Genomic DNA, 18810 nt, shown 5'->3' with positions numbered 1-18810 from the left:
ATAAACTTGGTGGCTGGGGACCTGACACTCTCACTGGTTTTAGCTGAAGTCTCCACTCTAGCTTTCTCTAGCTGGATTCTCTGACATTCAGTGTCCTGGCTCTTGAGTTCAAGGTCCTTATTTCTGAGTTCAAGATCCCTATTCTTGAGCTCCACTTGTTGAGCCAACTCCTCTTTCTTAAGTTCAGCATCTATTTCCAACTTGCGGTATTCAAAGGCCAATTTCATCCTTAATAACTCAAGCTCCAAGGAATTGCTGGGGTTTGGAACAGAGGCAGCAGGAATGGCGGCATTCCCAGAAACAGATTCAGCAGAAACCCCAGGGGCAGAGTCCTCATTGGTTGCATTCCCCCCCTCATCAAGAGTTTCACCATCAGTCTGGTAGTCCACCAGGGCAGCTATCAGCTCAGCCCTAGACTTATCCACAAAGTCTAACTCCCTGGCTTCACAAGCACTCTGGAGAGCCTCCAAGCTCATCCGAGTCAATTTGCCATTTGCAATAGACTCCATTGTTTGTAATGCAGTTATCTTGTACACAACTAAACCTTAATTTAATAAAGTGCGGATATCTTTTGTAAGTGGCACGGTTATACACTGATTCTTAAAACCATAAGCGTCCCACCGCTTGCCACCAGTGTGAATGAAGACCGGTGGGGGGTGTCTGTACTTCTGCTCTCTATATGGTAGAGGAGAGGCACAGAGGACCCCAGCCAAGATTCTCTAGTACGGTAGCAATGGACGAGCAATCAAGGCCTAGCTTCTCAGGAGGTGATGCAGGCTGGTTCTTAAGTACAGTGTAGTCCCCAAGCCCCCACAAAGGAATGTCCACACACTGTATTGGTTAGAACACAGTCTTTATATACTCAATATTCAAGGTTATGTACACTTATCATAATAACTCACTTTGTACTCAGGAAAATCAACAATGGCAAATATATACAATTCTAAAGTGGTACCATACTTTGTATTAGATCTTATTAAAGTGCATCAACAATACTGTAACAATGTCACACAGATCAATAGAGTGAAACCAGCAATAGAGAGAGGAGAGAAAATAAGATGGTTGAGCAATAGGCAGAATACTGGCCCCTACCACTGGACACAGTTCTGTGTGGAGATCCCCCCACCTGGGCAACCTGTAAAATAAAGATATAGCACAAGCCCAGTCCATATATTGTTCTGCAAGTCTTATTCCCTCCTATAATGTTTTTACCCCCCCAATGTACCTGGTGGAGTCGAGTTCTTCGAAGAAGCGTCGACAGATCCTTCTTGAGCGACCCCCTTTCAAGCGGGAGTCACGGATCGTCGAGAGGCGTCGAGAAGCGTCGAGGAACTCGGTGTTCGGCGACAGGGAATCGACGGCCCTTCTTGAATGTCTTCCCTTTCAAGCGGGAGACACGGGGCGTCGAACGTCCGTCGACAAACAGGGTAGAACGGCGTCGATGAGGCGGCAGCTTCGTCCGAGCGGTGCTCGTCGGTGTCGGAGCGTCGGCGTCCTGCAAGGCAGAGGCGTGCGGGGCACCTCGGTGACAATAGTTCTGCACCGCAAAGATTGTGGAGACGGAGGCCCAGCAAGGGCGTCGAGTCGTTCGAGTCTTTGTGGTCTTCGGGTGGCGGGAAACCCACCGGCAGGTTTCTCCTCAGCGCGTTGGTCGTTCTCGACTTTCTCCGGCAGGATAAAGCGGTCGACGATGCGGACGAGGGAGTCCTTCGATTCGAATGTTCTTAGGCAAAGGAGCGGACGGCTCCGGTCGTCGGCGGCACGGCGTCAAGTGGTTCCCACGGCTGGGCAACACAACTTCGACGGGCCTCCAGCGGTTACACAAACCTGCGAACCCTGGTCGACGGCAATGGACTTCGACGGCGGCGATGTCCGGGTGCTTCACTTCGATCTCCTCGCCGGTCCCGTCTCGGGTCGGCAGCCTTTCGAGGGTCTGTCTTCCAGGGCGCTTCGGCGAAGATGGAGCGGTGCTCAATGGTCCCTCGGAGCACGGGAAGAGGGCGCCTTACCAGGTCCTCTCTCGGGTCAGTCTTCGACGATTTCGGCAGCCTTCGGATCGGTCGAAGCAAATGCCACAGCAAGTCTTCTTCTTCCAGCTGGACGTCGAGGATCAGCAGTTCCAGTTACTCTTAGAGTGGAGACTCAGCTCCAGAACGCTTCTGAATGCTTCTGAACGTTCCCTGAACCCTTCTGAACCAGTGGTGAGAGGTCCCCAGATATACTATTCTGTCTCTCATCCACACTGCTGGCACACACTCAGCAGCCAATCATACAGAAGGGCATTCATGCAGTCAGTCAGCCAATCAGGCACACAGTGCATTCAGGCCACACTCCTCCCTTTCAGACACTCACAACAAGGAATGTGGATTGGGACAAGTACCCAGCCATTCAACACTACACACTGCATTCAGGCCAGTTTCGGGCAGGGCTGTCTCAGTCTTTGTCTCTCATGCCAAACCAGACAACCACAACAAGGAGTGTATATTGGTCACACACTCCATTCACCCAGGTCCCACCCACAGGAGGTACCCACAACATACAGTCTCTGGGAAGGCTCCAGTCAGTCTAGCTGGGCCTTCACAACAACACCATATATGGAACTTCCACCCAACAGCCAGTGAGGGGGAAGGGACAGAGTCAGGGCTTCCCAGGACTTTGGGAAACAATGTAACAGGCCATAGAAAGCAAGAGGCCACAGGGGCCATCTTGTTTCCTATCAGGAATCAACTGATCCCAATGGCAGGGCCTGGGTATCCCAAAATGGAGGACACCCAGAGCACCTGTCAAATTCAGCATGGAGCTGCCACCAGCCCATACCCTGCTCTGTGGGCCACCCACAGATGCCCAAAAACACACACTAGGGGCACAGGGTTGTACCCCTACCCATGGGTGCCATAAGGGTATCCCATGGGTCTGTTCACCAAACCAAAAGAGAGAGCTGCACTGCCAGGAGTCCCACATGGACTCCTGGGCAGAAAACATGACAGAACACACGATAAAAAGCAGTAAAGGACAAGGATTCAGAGGCCCTGTCCCTCTGATGCATTTCCAGCATCACACTATTCAACTCCCATTCCTTCTAAAAGTGGAGAGCTATTTTCCATAAGACTTTGGGACAAATCAATCAGCTCTTCTTCAGGAGATGTGGGCATTTAGAACCACCTAATTTGTATTCAATCAGACAGAAATAAGGGGGATGTAGCTATCCTGATATATGACAAGCTGGAGGCAATGGTGAGAGGGATGATTGGAAGTAGGCTCATGTTAGTAGGCTGTGGATATATATTGAGTTTGGCAATGCAACACTGCCGCCCTTCAATATGGTTAGAATGAGAACAAGAACACATTTTACAAGGATCTTCTCCCAAGAGGTGTGGGTTTTCCAAGATTGGGAATTAATTATGGGATGGAATGGGAATGCTATCCTGAACAGAGATTTGGAGAAATTCTTCCTCTACTTTTGGGCCTCCTCCACACTCTTATTTCTATGCTCCATTTCAGAAACTGACTTAGTAGATGTATAGCAGCATCTTAAATAGAGTCTACACTGGTATTGACTTATCTTTGCACCCAGAAATTTGATAAAGCTTATTCTATTGGCAGGTGTTGATCGTTAGTCTGTTACTGGCCAAGCATCCGCTGAGGTTTCTCTTGCCTTTAATTGGTTTAAAGTATTTGGGACCAGGGGCCAGTCGTAGGTGATGGTCACGGCACCAAACTATAAAAATGCTTCCAGGACAATATCACTCCTGATGTCTCAAGATTTCATTTGGGATACGCACAAGCCAGTCAAATGAGAAAACAATAGGCATTGCAGCCTCCAGCAGGTGCTCTCCAATTAACCTTCAAACACATTGAAAAAAGTGGTTAAGGATCTTGTACTGAAATAAAAGAACTGGGATCTATTAAAATCTAGAGAAAGCTCAGAGCTACAGTGGGAGAGATGGATGCTCTGGAGGTTTCCAGAATATCTGTTGAGTTGTTGAAGATGAAACAATTCTATTTTACAAATGCTAACAAGGCCAATAGGTATTATACATTACAAGCTTCAAGAGCAATGCATATTATTAAATAAACTAATGAATACAAATTAACACAGTGGAGAATTATTCTCCTCTGGATGGATAGGCGGTGGCAAGAACTAGAACAGCTCAAAATAAAATCTCCCTTGGCAGTAGCTATTTTGCTCCCCCCACAATCCTGTCTGTAGGGATCCCATTGCGCTATGTTCAGATTTTACTTATGTAGTAGGATAAAACCTGTACTAAGGATACACTCCTCTTAATCCCTTCTCCGCTACACCTATGTGTCAGGTTAGCAGGCTTTCTCTCTGGCTTTGGCCACAGCCAATTTAGACCCTGGAAAGTGAGGGGTGAGGGAGTGTGGGTCAACTATATAAAGACAAGCACCGTTTTGATTTTAAACTGTGCAAACAAAATGTTATCTGTCAGAACAGAGAAGATTTAAAAATACACAAGCACTGGCATCTCAACTTGCAAGAGGTAGCTGGTAAAAATTCAAATAAACTTGGGAGCCTCGTTGAAGCTTTCCCCTACAACAAGGATCTCTACGTGAATAAGGACATTGGACGTTATTTCTGGTGCCTCCAAACACCAATGAATGTCAGGATGGGCTGAGCACTTGTAGGGTGGTCCAGGCACATCACGCGGAGTCCCATGCTAGGCCATGCACATTAGAGTGAAGACCCATGCTGGGCAGCACACATTACTGTGGAGTTCCATGCTGGGCCGCGCCCATCACGGTGGAGTCCCATGCTTTGCATTCCTGTTGTGTTACAGACAGAAACTGTTGATACTTCCAAACTAGAATACATGCGCCAGATTCTAAAGACAGACAACACTTTCTACTGAAGAGTTTTGGGGAATTTCATTCTGGGTTGCCAGAATGGCATTTTGGATAAACATTCTTATAGATCGATATCACATTTATCAGTGTTCTTCCAGTAAAATGAAAAATCCTTACATTTTAGTACATAAAACACAATTTCTATGAATTGTTTAACCTGCCAGTACTAGTAAGCCAGTTATCGGTGTTGACTATTAAAAAAGAGACAATTTGTGGATAAAATTACCTTCTGATATTCACCCTGAATTTCTGCAAACCTCTGTTGAGCTATCTTTCTGGCAAGTTCTGGAAAAAAAACAATTGACAATTTGAAAACTTTTGACTACAATAGCTAGCTAGCGTCATCAAGAAATTAAAGACATGCATTTTGACAATTGGCACCCGGACTAGATTCTATTTTGGCAGAAACAAACGAGTACATTTAATAATAAGGCAACATGGTGACCACAACCAAAGATTAGAGCACATCCGAAAACATTCAAGCAAATGTGTACGTTTCAAATGGTTGCACATGTTTTTTTTCTTTGAAAAAAACCCACTAAAACTGCAATGTATAAGAGCAAATTTAAGAAATCTCTGGGCCTCATTCTAGAAAGGGGATAATGCTAGCAGAAGTAATAAATTTAAAATAATGCCAGCAGTAAAATGCTAACCATCAGCTACAGAGAATATACCAGTTGATTGTAAAATGCACTTCATTGATTTACCCTTCAATACATGTCTACCAGAGTTAATGGTATGACCAATCTCAACCACCATCAGAGTAAAATAGAACGGTTATAATGGTGGTAATTGGGGGGTGCTAAAGAGCCTGTATTTGATAGCTACTTGATCCTGAACTCCAGCTTTCTCAAGCCAAATTAAATTTACCTACAATTTGGACTTCTCTTCTTGCATTGTTGTTAATATACACTACTGGAGATCTAGCTGCCAAGCTGGTTGATGTATTTACAGTGATTATGAAAAAAAGGTTTAACTGTACTTCACTGGCGTGCCATCTGCACAGTGTTGAGGTTCTGTTTAGTGCAATGCACTCACTACGGGGATCAAGTTCATCTGTGCTTCAGCACATCTGCCTGCCATTCAAGAGTACTACAGCAGGTGATTGGTTCCTGTGGTGCTTTCCCGATTACTAAACCCTGTTCTTCCTGAAGTGAAGCTATCACACAACATCAGACATAGATGCATGGATATGAAGAGATTGTAAAGCTATGGCTTACAATCTGTGCGATCATGTTTGCTTATTATTGGATAAATGTAAAGGAGTACTATCATCAAGGTCTACTGACTAAACTTTATGATCACTGTGTCTTGAACCATCTGATGAGGCTAATCCTTCACCTTTTTTCATCAGAGGTGGCCATTCCACGATCATCATAGACAGTGACGTGGCAGCAAGGCTTAAAGGAGCATTTCATGGGAGACTATCAACCAGCAATAGCCAAAATGAACAAGGACACCAAAAATCTGACCTCTCAAATCTAGGAACAACCTGGTGATGGGTACATTGAAGCATGCCATGGCAAGTATCCACACTCGGACTAAGAAAAAAGCCCTGGAGTCTGATGTAGCGATGTTAAGATGGATTTCTGAACTCTGTCCTGGAGGGGCAGAGGTTCAGAAGACCAGCCTAGTTTCCTGGAACAGGGTCTGGACAAGCCAGACCAATCAAGGTAGTGATCGCAGCGGTCAAGACTAGGTCTCAAGAGGGGTGAGGGTGACTGAAACCCCACAATGAGCACACAAAGCAAGGACACTTACAAATTACTCCAAGCAGGTGTTATATTAAAAATATATTATTTACAAGGCCTTTGTAATGTTGACCATAGCAAAGAATCACGATAAAAACTCAAGTAAACCAATACATCACAATCAAATACAGCACATATACAATTACCGAAGGGTCTAAAGAGTTAGAAGCACGAAATATGCAGACCACCTAGATGGGGAGGAAAACAGGCAGTGCAAGTAATCGTTAGACCCAGTTCGCCTTCAGAGGCCACCTAACTAGAAGGAAGTCCGAGCCCTACGAAGAGTGGAGCCTTGTGCTCAAAAGTACCTGCACACGCTGGTGCCAATGGGCCAAGGGGAGTCTCTTCAAGGAAATCAGGCAGTTCAGAGCGGTGAACAAAGGAGGGCGATCAAATCTCCGCCACTCAAGCGCGGCCTCCACTTGCGGGCAGAAGCAGAGCGCGAGTGCGAAAAAGGTGTGCTGTTTAACACAGCGAGGAAAAGCTACGGGCTACTGCAGGAGGGCGACCAATTCCTAGCGTTGCTACTCACCGGTCCCCGATGCAGGCAGACCCAGGCATCTCCACGTCAGTTTCAGTGCTGGCAGGCTCAGATGCGAGCCGGGGACATCTCGGCGTCATGTAGATTCCGTGGCAGCAGAAGTTAGAGTTGAGGAAGTCCCAAACGCAGTGAACCCGCACAGTTTGTTACCACAGCAGGACAACGGAGCGGCCGTGTGTATTTCAGCCCAATGTACACTTCTCACTTCAGACCTGGGAATGCCAAGTGTACGAATCGTGTGAGAGTGCTAAGGACGCGGTATACAACACAACCTAACGGCGGTAACAGAGCAAGACTCCTGTGTAGGCTGGTCAATCCACTGGATGGCCCAGAGACACTTCCGAAGGCTTACGTGCAGGAGATGATGAAGATGCCGAGAATAGTTGTTCCCACTATTCCAAAGGGTCAAAGTACCAGTACAGGCCTTCTCATTCGATCAGAGGCAGAATGGTTTCACAGAGCGACAGCAGTGCAGAGAAGCATTCCTTCAGCGGGTCACCAGCGTTTCCTCGGTTCAGCCTCGTAGTTGCAGGATACTTGGCTCCTGTATCCCTTGTTCGTGAGAACTCAGGAGATCGACATGGCAGTGGTGTTTCCAGCCTCCTCTTATCCAGAGTTCCCTTCGCGCCAAAACAGAGGGGACCCAATGGGAGATCTGCTCACAAAACACTCACACCATACGTGGACATATCACGGACCACGGTGGTCCGAGGCATTCACGACACACTAGACTCTCTGGCACCCAGGATGTGTATTGGGACCAGACATCCCAGCCCACATCCTGGAGGCGCACACAAGACCTGTAGAAGCCTGCGAAAGCATCTGTGTTTCGCTGGAAAGTACATGCCCAAATAACGAAGGCCCCGGGTCGGCTCGACCTGGGGAAGGTGAAGGGGGCAAGACAGTCAGCGGGCAGGACAAAGAGCCTTGTGGTCTGGCCTTTTTGGAAGCCAGGCCACCATTTTGGGCTAAGCGCGAGAAACGCGCTTAAACAGCCAAAAGGAGCTCAAAACACAAAGAAACGATTGCTGCCACCAATCCCGTCCGTGATTCACTTGCACCGTTGTTTAACAATCCGAAGAGAGTGTCTAGGGCCTGTAGATGACTAGAGACCCAAGAGAGCAGTAACTTAGCTTACAGTGCCCTCTTGTGTCATGTTGCGTGAAAGCTGCAACATGATAAAAGAACTATGGAAAGCAACGTTTCCCCGTACTGACTGTCTTAAGGGCATGTCAGTTTCCCCGTAAGAATGGAGCGAAAGCCCAGAGGAGTGCGGCAGAAGGCTGCACTTCTCTGGCAAAGTCTAGATCATGGTGAAAACAACAGCAAAAAGTTTAGGGGTTGCCACATGGAAGGAAAATTACCCACAATTAAGAAATCTTTCCTAACAAGCGATATCTAAATCTTTACCCTCTTTGCTCTGGTACACTGAACAGAATAATTTTAAGCTGGGTCCAACACCTATACCTAAGTTAAACTTTCCAGCAGGAGGTTGTTAATCTTGGCCCGTCTGAATGTACTCACTTTGTTTAAAAGGCTGAGCTGGATGAAGGTGTAATGCAAATATCACTGCAAGATGGGGAGGGACGAGCACTTGGTGCCATTTTTGAGGATTCGGCCGCAATATTATGAGAGGAAGGAATGGCTTAATCCATATTTTAATGGCAATCATATTAGGTCTCTTAAGGAAGCTATGTTTTTTATTCTGAATTCTAAGGACATTCAATTTGTATATAACTTGGCGGAATATAGAAGAAGAGCCGAATATTTGAGACTGCATACTTTGCACAATATAGGTCATTAGAAACCTTGTGTCCTTTTCTAATCCTGGAGCCAATTTGACTGTTTTAGTTATATTTAATCTGGGTGAAGGCGGACGATTCTAAATTGAGTTTTATTGTGTTGTTGTTTATTTATGATTGTTAATTGTATATTTGATCTGTCTGTTAATGGAGAAATCTGAAATAAACTTTTGATTGATTGAACTCTTGAAGGGCATTCTGAGGGCCCCAGATCCAACTTTAAAAAGAACTAAAGTGACTGCCCTGCTCCTCCCCAAATTGACATTGTATTAAGTATTGGATAAACTCCAAATCACGGATGAGAAATTGGAGGAATTCAATAGAAGGGTGGGTGAAGTAGAGCAAAATGCCAGCAATACAGAAGAATCTTCACTTAAGATTGATAATCTTGATACCAAAGTGAAAGCCTAAAACAACATTGTAAATATCTTGAAAATGGGAGGCATTGCAACCACCTTCAAATATAGAGTCTCTCAGAAGTACTAAATGTACATAACATCAAATTCCCGATTTCATTTCTTATTGGACTTACCACATGGCATGCACCTTAATCGTCAAATGGAACATCATACTGCACTTTCAATAGTGTCTTATCCCAGTAATACATAGCCCAGTGGAATGATCATGCTGTTTTTTAGAGTACACACAGGCAATGGCAAAAACTGCTCTCTTTCATCTTAAATAATTAGTCTTGGCTTCTTCATCGGGTTCTCTCCCATCTGCTTTGCGCCTGGATGCCTTCGGGCTTTGGCGCAGTACAAATGCAATAACAATAACAACAACAATAACAATGGAATAACAAGGCAGCAACACAGAAGATGTCTCAATTAAGATTAGTAATCATGAACAAAATGTGGATACCCTACCCTAAAAAAACATCAGTGAAGATCTAGAAAATTGAGGGGCACCACAACAACCTTCAAATGCAGGCCATGTCAGAAGGAGCAGAAGGAAATGATAACATCAACATCCTTATTTGTTTTCTTACACTATGACTGAAGTCAGCTAATGTCACGTTCATTAGTATTCACATGGAAAGCCTGTATTGGATTTTCAAGAGTGACTTATTCCAATAATATAACGCCCAGAGGACTAATCATGCTGTTTTTAGGGAAAACACAGGTAATAACTTTCGTAAACCTTGGCAAGCACAGGGGCAATGAAAGCGGTCCAGTGAGCAAAGTTTCCACCCCAGCATGTCTTAGGTATATTCATAAATGCATCAGACAGTTAAACAGCGCCAACCTAGTTTGCCCACCAAACATCTTGACCCTGTGTATGGTCAGGGCACAAAAGCAGCTGTTGAAAACCATTTTGGTGGCAAATAGGGAGTCTGCTGCCTTACGCATTGTTGCAAACAGAAGGCATATTGTGTATGCAACAACAGATGCTATTCAGCCATATCTACTCCATAGGGATAATCCTGTAGACCGCTGGACTTTGACTCAAGCACGGTTTGATTGCTTATGGTTAGGGGCACGAACTGAAAGCTGGACAGATAGTGTGCAACCTACAGCTTGCCCCTTTTGTCAGTGGCCGGCAGAGGATCTCCTACACTTTGTATTGTTCTGCCCACATTATATAGACTTAAGACGGAGAACACTTTTGCCACTACTCAGATTGGCCGGCATGTTTCAGGCTAAGCCTGCCTTATGTTATTTGCTGTCGGCAGCTACGATTACAGTGGCCTGGGGTATGGTGGATTATTTGAGACGGGCCTGGTATCGGAGATCCAAAACCGTGGCACAGAATTTGATTGAGCTCTGAAATTTTAATTGTAATGAATTGTTTGGCTGCTCTCTGTGGACATTTCCTGATTTACACACATGCACATTTTAAATCTGTATGTATTGTTTGTAAATGTATACTCTAGATATTTTTTAATATGTTGAATTGACTTTTGTAATGTATGCATTTTTTATTCTGTTAATGGTTTATGGATAATTTGTTTCCGAATAAACTTTTATGATGAAAGATCTAAATTTCACACCCGGTAACTGCATTTTAAGAAAGAATTCTAAGACAGGGTTTGCTTTGATGGCAAATATTACTGTACTATAATCACACACTCCCATCTCAGAGAAAGTAGCAGGAACATCCTAATCTCCTGTGCAACAATTCATGTAAGTGCAGTGCCTGACATTGTGAGCGTCCTGTTCTGCTGAAGCAGGACTGTAGCTACGTGCACAAGGTCTATGCCAGTGGTGGTCTACATCTCTAGCCCTTGAGCCCAGATGTCTACTGCAGTGTTCAAAAAACCTGGGAAGCAATTAGATCCCACTTCTAGCTAAGGAGAGCCTGGTTCGCTTGAACCCAGCAGTTACCAGGAGCTATTTTTGACTCCCATGGTCAACTGGTGTCACAAAAACATACATATGTGATATTAACTCTGTATGTTTAGTGTTATGAATAAGGTGACTAAAAGCCACAAATATAGGACATTTAAAGCAGCATGGAAATACATCATGAGCAGGAATTTAGTATTTGCAGTTCATGCACAAGGTCGATTTGTAGTGCGTGGTGTATTTACTCCTGCTTCTAGCGAGGTAGCGCCTGCCTACCGGGTGATGCCCAATACCCAGGAGCTGTTTTTAGCGCCTGCTAATCAAATCTCAATTTCGACCCCTCCTACTGCATTTTCAGGATAACCACTGGAGCAATGAGAGGAGTGAGGGGAGGAATAGGATGACCAGAGGGTCGGAATAAATGCAAGCATAGTTAAGAGAAGAAATTCAGTAAGAAGGCAAAACTGGTTTAGAAGGTGCAACAACAGGCAGGAAATAGATGGAATATTATTGCATAGCCTTAGGAGGTAGTCCAAAAAGGAACAGCTTGCTCGGCTGGAGAAAGGCATCGTGGTCAAAGTGGACAGCTCATAACAGATGAAAAAGCTGGGCAGGACCAGTGACTTAATCACTTCAGTCACAAACAAGAATGAACAGGAGGGGTGATGCCTTCATGACAGCACCCTCTGCAAAGGACTCCCATGGCTAAGGATGCCCTTACCAGAGTTCCTCAAGTGCAGTCATTTGCGAGTCATGTGACCGCCGATGTACATCGAGGGGACGGGGCTGCAATTGAACATGACAGAGGTTCCCATATGGATTCTTTAGATGTAAATTTATCTCATAAATACATGAAGACCTCGCTGACCCGAGTTGTGCTCCCCGGGCTAATACAACAAATGTCAACCACTCGCCAACCACCCTGTATTGGACAGGACTGTGTACTACATCCGGCATGCAACCGGCCAGGGATGGGGTAATGTCCAGAATGTACTTATCTGCCACAGAATAATCTGTTCATAGCCTTCCCATTGCTCGGAGCTCCAACTGGACAACTCTGTTACTCTTTTTCTTCTGATATTACAAGGAAAGGGCAACACTGGACTGTCTGTCAAACAGTTTAGAAACATATCACTTTGTTTCACAAGAGGATCAATGATAAGTAATAAATAGTTGCAGACGTAGCATTGGGTGGGCCACTGGGAGAGACTATTGTTTCTTAAGTGATGCAAACGTTGAGTGATGAGAAATGGGAGGGTTGCATAACAGTGCATGCTGTGTGAAATACTGACTATAAGCATATGGCATAATCACACATTTTCTTTCACTATGTCTCTGTAAGTAACAGAAAATGACATTGGAAGGAGTGTCATCTGTATTTCATACTCGAGGGCATCAGGGGAAGTGATATTACATGAAGTTGTCATGAGAAAACCAAGAAACAAATCACTTTCTGTGCAATATATGAATGGTCAATATTCTTGTTATATACAGGGCCCGTCTATAGTCAGCAGGGAGGTTCTACTTAGGCACCTGACCACACATCTTCCCAGATTTAATTTCTATAAATATTTGTTAAGGTTTGGGATTCTCAAGTGCTAGAACATACTTATAGAGATACATTTTATAGAGGTCTTGAAAAGTACAGAAATCACGCTATAAACGTATCTGACAATTGTCATAGGAAAGTGTTGAGTAAAATATGATTATAGCTTTTTTCTCTATCCTGAATGGAAGACTACAATAGAGGCATGCAAAGTAATGTGAGCCTAAACAAATCTCCAATATGGTTTCAAACTATGTATGTCTGTTCTGATGAGGTCAATACACATGAAAGTTAGGGAGCCTGAATGTCTTTTGCTGTTCAAGTCCTCGAATTCCTACACCTGAGCTCGGAGAGAAATCTTACATGTCAGTGCCATCTATACATAACGCAGCCTGGACAGATAGCTTACACGCAATAGGGTCACCTTGGAAGCAGAACCAAGTAATTCATAGGTTTGATACCCCGATCGGGCAGACTCAGCCATTCATCTTCGCGAGGTCAATAAACTGAGCACCACGAGTGGGTCGAATAAGCGACACCAGTTACTACAGCATTTAGAAGATGGAGAAAGTAGATGTACTGTAGAGTATAGTGAGCAGGGGTTGCGTGGGATACACCTGAAGCCCCCACAGCCCTTTTTTGTTTTTTTTGGGGTGGACTGCGGGACAGCTGCAGGGGTTGGGGGGGCACCCCCACAGCCCCTGCAGCACTAGACCTAATTGAAGAGACCTAGCCAACCAAAAGTCAAACTTTTAGAAGGTAGAACATTTGGTAGCACCTTATTTCGAATTTTTGGTTGAGTAGGTCGTTTCAATTAATTCTTTTTGGACGAAACCCTTTAAACTATGTGGCGGCGTTGACTGCCTAAATTACCCATGATGTCTCCATGAATCAGTAAACATACATTAAGATAATTGCTGGGATGAACTGTAAAACTCATTTAAAGTTATTTAGGACATAGCATTCAATGTTAGGTAGTACAAATATTAGAAGAAACATCTGATACTTAATTACCAATTTTATACAAAACCAATATATAAAACAGCACATACTGCATAGGACAGACATATGAATCAAACGCTTAATTCGTGAGCAAATCATTCAAACGAGTTACATATAATCAGCGGAACCAGCAATGGCCCAAACAGTTTTCTTTCAATAGTCCATACATTTCCCTGAATAACCCAACCATTTTCGGCGTAATACTGGGGGATTTGATGCTTTGCATTCGTAAGAGAAATACAGCTGCATAGCAAAAACAGAAACCTTAATAAACTCACTATCTGTACTACCTGCCCTACTTCAACTAAATTACAATAATGTAAATGGTCCCTTAGCTGGGGTTCCACTTTAGGCTTTTCTTCCTTCAAGAATCAATTGTTTAGGATGAAGAATGCACAGCATAAATCTGCACGTTTCAGGCCATAGTGATTGTATTGTATTGTTCATTTATATAGCGCCTATAGACGGGAAAGTGTTTAAAAAAACGCTCAATTGCGCTGATCACGCCCAAATACCGCCACCATGCACATTGTGTATACTTACAACAAAAATAGTATCTGTTTCCGACGTACTATATATACTTGTTCTCTGGACCCCCACGCTAGGAAAGTATAAACTAACAGGTGCAGATGAATTGTTTAAAGAAGTAAACAATTCATCTGTGCACTCTTCACATTTCCGTAAACAGCCACTACTAGTACCCAACTGTACTGTTGCGTGCGGCTTCCATAAGAAGCCATGAGCTGTAATTGACCTTTCTTAATCCACATGGCAGAGGCCTGGGATATTCACAATCGACGGCTAGGACATCACGTATTTTTTATTTTATTTTTAAGTTGTGATGGGCTTAGGTTGTACTGTAATTGTTGCCTATAAACTGAAACTATTGCCATGGGAAGTGAAGTAAGGTGAGAGATAGGAGGTGAGGCGTGGCATGCACACTCGGTGCTGGTTGGCTTTTTACCCACCCATTGACCACTCATGCCATACAATTCCTAATAGCCCCCCCCCACCCACTACTTCCACTCCCTGCCCAAAGCACACACCCGTGGGACCTCCAGCTGTGTGCTTTTAAGGGGATGTCGATGTCATTTCTATGTAGTCTGCTGAACGGCAATGGCTTAATTGCTGCTGTAAACCAGTTGCGGCATAATAAAGAAAAGTCTTAAACAAGTGTGCCTTCAGCCACGTGATTTATAAGCACTATGTATGCCCGTGCATGTGTTCCTTGTACTGGATTACTGTTTAAAAAAAAAGCATTGGGATAGCTAACCATTTTGTATCTTATACAGGCATTAGATCGGTATTTTACAGCCCCTGCCTTAATATGCCCACATGCTAACACCATTTCTCACCTTATGGCCAGGCAGTACCATTATGGCAGTACCGTGAAAGTGTCTTTCCAATGACTATACAAAAGCCAAATTGTAGTATTTGCCAGTGCCTGTCATAGTCTATGCAGTTCCCTCATGGTGCCACCCATCTATACACTCTTCAATGCTGCTCCAGAAGGGTCATTCAGGCGGTCAGAAAGAGACACAGGGGCACCTTAAAAAAAGAACGTCATAGATGGCAGCATTGAACTATGGGATGCATTCCTCCTCATCGAAGTCCAGACTGACATCATAGACAACATGGGTGTAGGAAATGGGGGGACAGAGGCAATATAATTTATCCCCCCCAGAATCGGGAGCACGTGAAAAGAAAGGCTGTTTATTTTTCAAATTGGGAAGCATGGCCTTAGGTTTAGAAACCTGCCTTTCTTTTCGTAAGTGCTAGAAATGTAAACAAACCATGCTTTCCTTCCTTTGAATTGCCCTTTGGGCTCACTGCTCTGAGGAGTAGGGGGCGAGTGGGCGCATAGCTGGATGCTGTCGCACCCCCTGCCACCTTCTTGTCAGAGGCTGGAGGGCAAATCCGAGAAATCAAAGCCATTCTTCAGAGCATCCTTTCAAAGATAGATAAAATATTTTAATGTTAAGCCCACAAAGTCACTAAGCAATATTTTCTTTATATGATTTTGAGTTTAAAAGATATTAAAATTCAAATAGAAAGGCAGTCATTTTGTAATGCATTAAAAGCAAATAAAAGCCCTACCACATCCACTGGTCTGTGACAAAAACACAGGCTTGGGCATCTTTGGAGTGCCAAATGATTTCAGATTGGCCTGCCCGCATTTACTGTTAAATTACTTTGTTTAGATTCATCAAGGTGAGAATTGCCCTCCTGTTAAACACATACTGCTTATTTTTCTTTGTCTGTGATGGGTTGGAGAGGAGACCTGTGCTTTTGTGCCAGCAAGATATACAAATTTCACACTTTAAGAAAGAGCGTGCTTTATTAGCAGTTCATGCCTGACCAGACATCTGTTGGAAAACGGATATTTCACAGTTTGCCACAGAGAGAAGATATGACATTTGTTACCGGAAGACACATTTTTTTTACAAGAGGGGTGACTTTACCTAACCATTTTGGTTGGGAGGGCAAAATCTCCTCTGCAAATCACAACCCAGGTACAGAATGACAGAACAGAGAAAAGACAGATGCTTAAGTAAAACATCATTCAACCACCTGAACAAGAGGAGTCTTGGATGAGGTGCAGTTTCCCAACCTGCACCTGAAGGAGCTTTTCAGTCTCCAACCCTACTTCCTGGTTCCATTTCCTACTGGAATGACTTACTTGTGCCTGGAGGAGAGCTGCTGCCTGCTGACTTCGCCACTCACCCCAGAGTGGGATGGCCTCATAGACTTTACATTGTTCCAGTTGAAATGGGCCAAATAGACCAAAGCAGCAAGTCCATAAGTTGCGTTTTTTTTTAGTCGGAAGCGGCCTCCTACTCGTTACGTGATTGTGAGAGAGAGATGAGTGCGGCTGGAGGTGCGGCTTGACTCAGACCCCCGAAGGCGCAGGTGAAGGCGTAGGCACGTTAGAGGGTTCTTTCCTCTAGCCTCTACTGCCTGCCTCTTCCATATCGACAAGCCGCTGAGCCGCGAGTTACCGCCGAGTCACCGAGCCACTGCCCTCCCGAACTGTGGAACGTACCAGTATTTGAACGGACACTAAATAGTGTAACGCTCTGGCGGGGGAGTTCACGGCGGATGAGATGGCCCTCCGATTAGGGGGGGTAGACAGCCGGGATAACGGCTGGGTCAGCTGAATGAGCGCGGACGCTGAGCCTCACGGAGATAGAGGTACTGTTATTAACAGGTGGCTTCCTCACTGGCTATCTATACCAGTGTGAGTGTGAGAATTTTCCTGCTACAATCTCCCTTTTCTGGGTTTTGTTTAATGGGAGCAATTGAGACAAAGAAGTGGATTTAGCACTCTTTACATGTTGATGGTTAGAGTGTGTATACTGATTTGATTATTCCCCTATTATCCCCCCTATTTTTATTCTACAGTGGAACACCTCTCTAGTGTAAGAAAGGAGGGGTTTCATGTTGCAGGACACCTGTGTTTTATACTACTCTCTACTATAAGCCGCGCAGTATTAGGAGTGGGAGACTGTTGGGGAATATTTCCTCCTTGATCTCACTCCTAGTCAAATACCTGGCGTTGGACTGTGCTGAGTTCAGCTTGAGCTGAATAGTGGTTGGTGAATCTGGCTGTGCACTACTAGCTGTCTTTATTGATAGCAAATATGCCGCCTAAAGCATATAGTGCAAAAACTAATTATAATTTAAGAAAGGGAAAACTGAATAAAGCCAATTCCAATATAAATGAGAATACAGCGGGGGAAATTAAGAAATCGCCCCCAAAGGAGAGAGGTACAATTCCAGCCTTATTCATTAAAGCCACAAAAGCCCCTATGGGTAACCATAGTGAAGAGATTGTTTACTCTACGATTAATGGGAGTCAACCGTTGAATTCTACAACTTATGATGACATCGATAATAATTCACTGTTAGACTTATGCCTGTCAATCCAGAGATCAATGGCGCCGACCTCTAAGGAGATCATCCAAGAGGACAACTTAATGGGGTTACCCCTGAAAGCAGCAGTTTTAACTAAGGCGCAGTTCCTCCATCCTGGTGGTAGCCTACTGGAGTCCCCGAACCTTCAAATTCATAATGAGGACACAGAAAATTTGGCCGAAGAACCCATTAATGAGGCCTCCTGTAATAATGCTACGGCAATAGCGGACATACAGGCATCAATCTCCTCTCTACAATTTGCGTTAAAAATACTTCTTAAATTATGTGGACGAATCCACATGAACACGGTTCCACAGTTGAACCAACTTAAATCTGACTTGGTATGTGATTTAGAAACCGAGAAAGGAAGGACTTCCTCGGAAGTCCCCAGGAATATTGGGATACCGATAATCCCGGTGGAAGAAGAACATAGAACCCATCTTACCAAGAAGCAACGCAGAATGGCTAAGAGAGCAGCGATGAAAGATGTTCCGGTTGATATGGCATCTCCTCTCCCTGATACAGCCAAACCACAACTAAATTCGAGGAAAGCTAGGAAAAGAGCCAATAAGGCAAGGAAAAGACAGAAGAAGAGTTCTGGGACCTTAACTAGCTGGATATTAACTGAAAAAGAAAATGAAATTTCCATTGCTAGTGAGAATAGCCAAGCTATGATGTCCTCAGGAAACTCTCGGATTAGTGACAATCAATCCTCTACTCCTCACAAGAATGGTTTAAGACATAACCAAGAAAGTTTTGACTCAGATATGGAAAGCAAAGAGGATTCCGGGGATGAGTGTAAAGTTAGAAATAAGATCTGTCTAGTGAAAAATCTTAATCAAAAGACAAGTGGCAAATGGCTGTCCCGAGAACCTATGCTTGAAAAATTGCACCCAATACCACAATTAAGAGTAATTCTTTCTGAAGATTTTTCCTTTGTTGAACCTCTCTGTATTACGAATCCCAATGTGACAGCATTACACTGTAAGGTATTGGCCTCAGCACAATTGATACGGAAACACAAGAATAGTTTAGCCCAGATAGGGCTTGGGGTAGATGTCAACCCAGATAATGATCCGTTGATAAATGTCATGGCCAAACC

General features: G+C 44.3%; 1 protein-coding gene across 12 annotated transcripts in view; it reads right to left on the bottom strand.

Annotated features, from left to right (window-relative positions):
- The window catches only part of PROM1 (prominin 1), a 922577-nt gene that overhangs the window by 556587 nt on the left and 347180 nt on the right, over positions 1–18810 (bottom strand). For all 12 annotated transcript variants that reach the window (XM_069631918.1, XM_069631917.1, XM_069631924.1 and 9 more), the window contains one exon: positions 5093–5151. In XM_069631918.1, coding sequence (XP_069488019.1) covers positions 5093–5151 — 59 coding nt within the window. The remainder of the gene's footprint in view (positions 1–5092; positions 5152–18810) is intronic.

The sequence above is a fragment of the Ambystoma mexicanum genome, chromosome 6q, assembly GCF_040938575.1.
Source record: "Ambystoma mexicanum isolate Mex_15411 chromosome 6q, UKY_AmexF1_1, whole genome shotgun sequence".
NCBI classification, from domain to species: domain Eukaryota; kingdom Metazoa; phylum Chordata; class Amphibia; order Caudata; family Ambystomatidae; genus Ambystoma; species Ambystoma mexicanum.
This window is presented reverse-complemented; position numbering and strand designations above follow the sequence as displayed.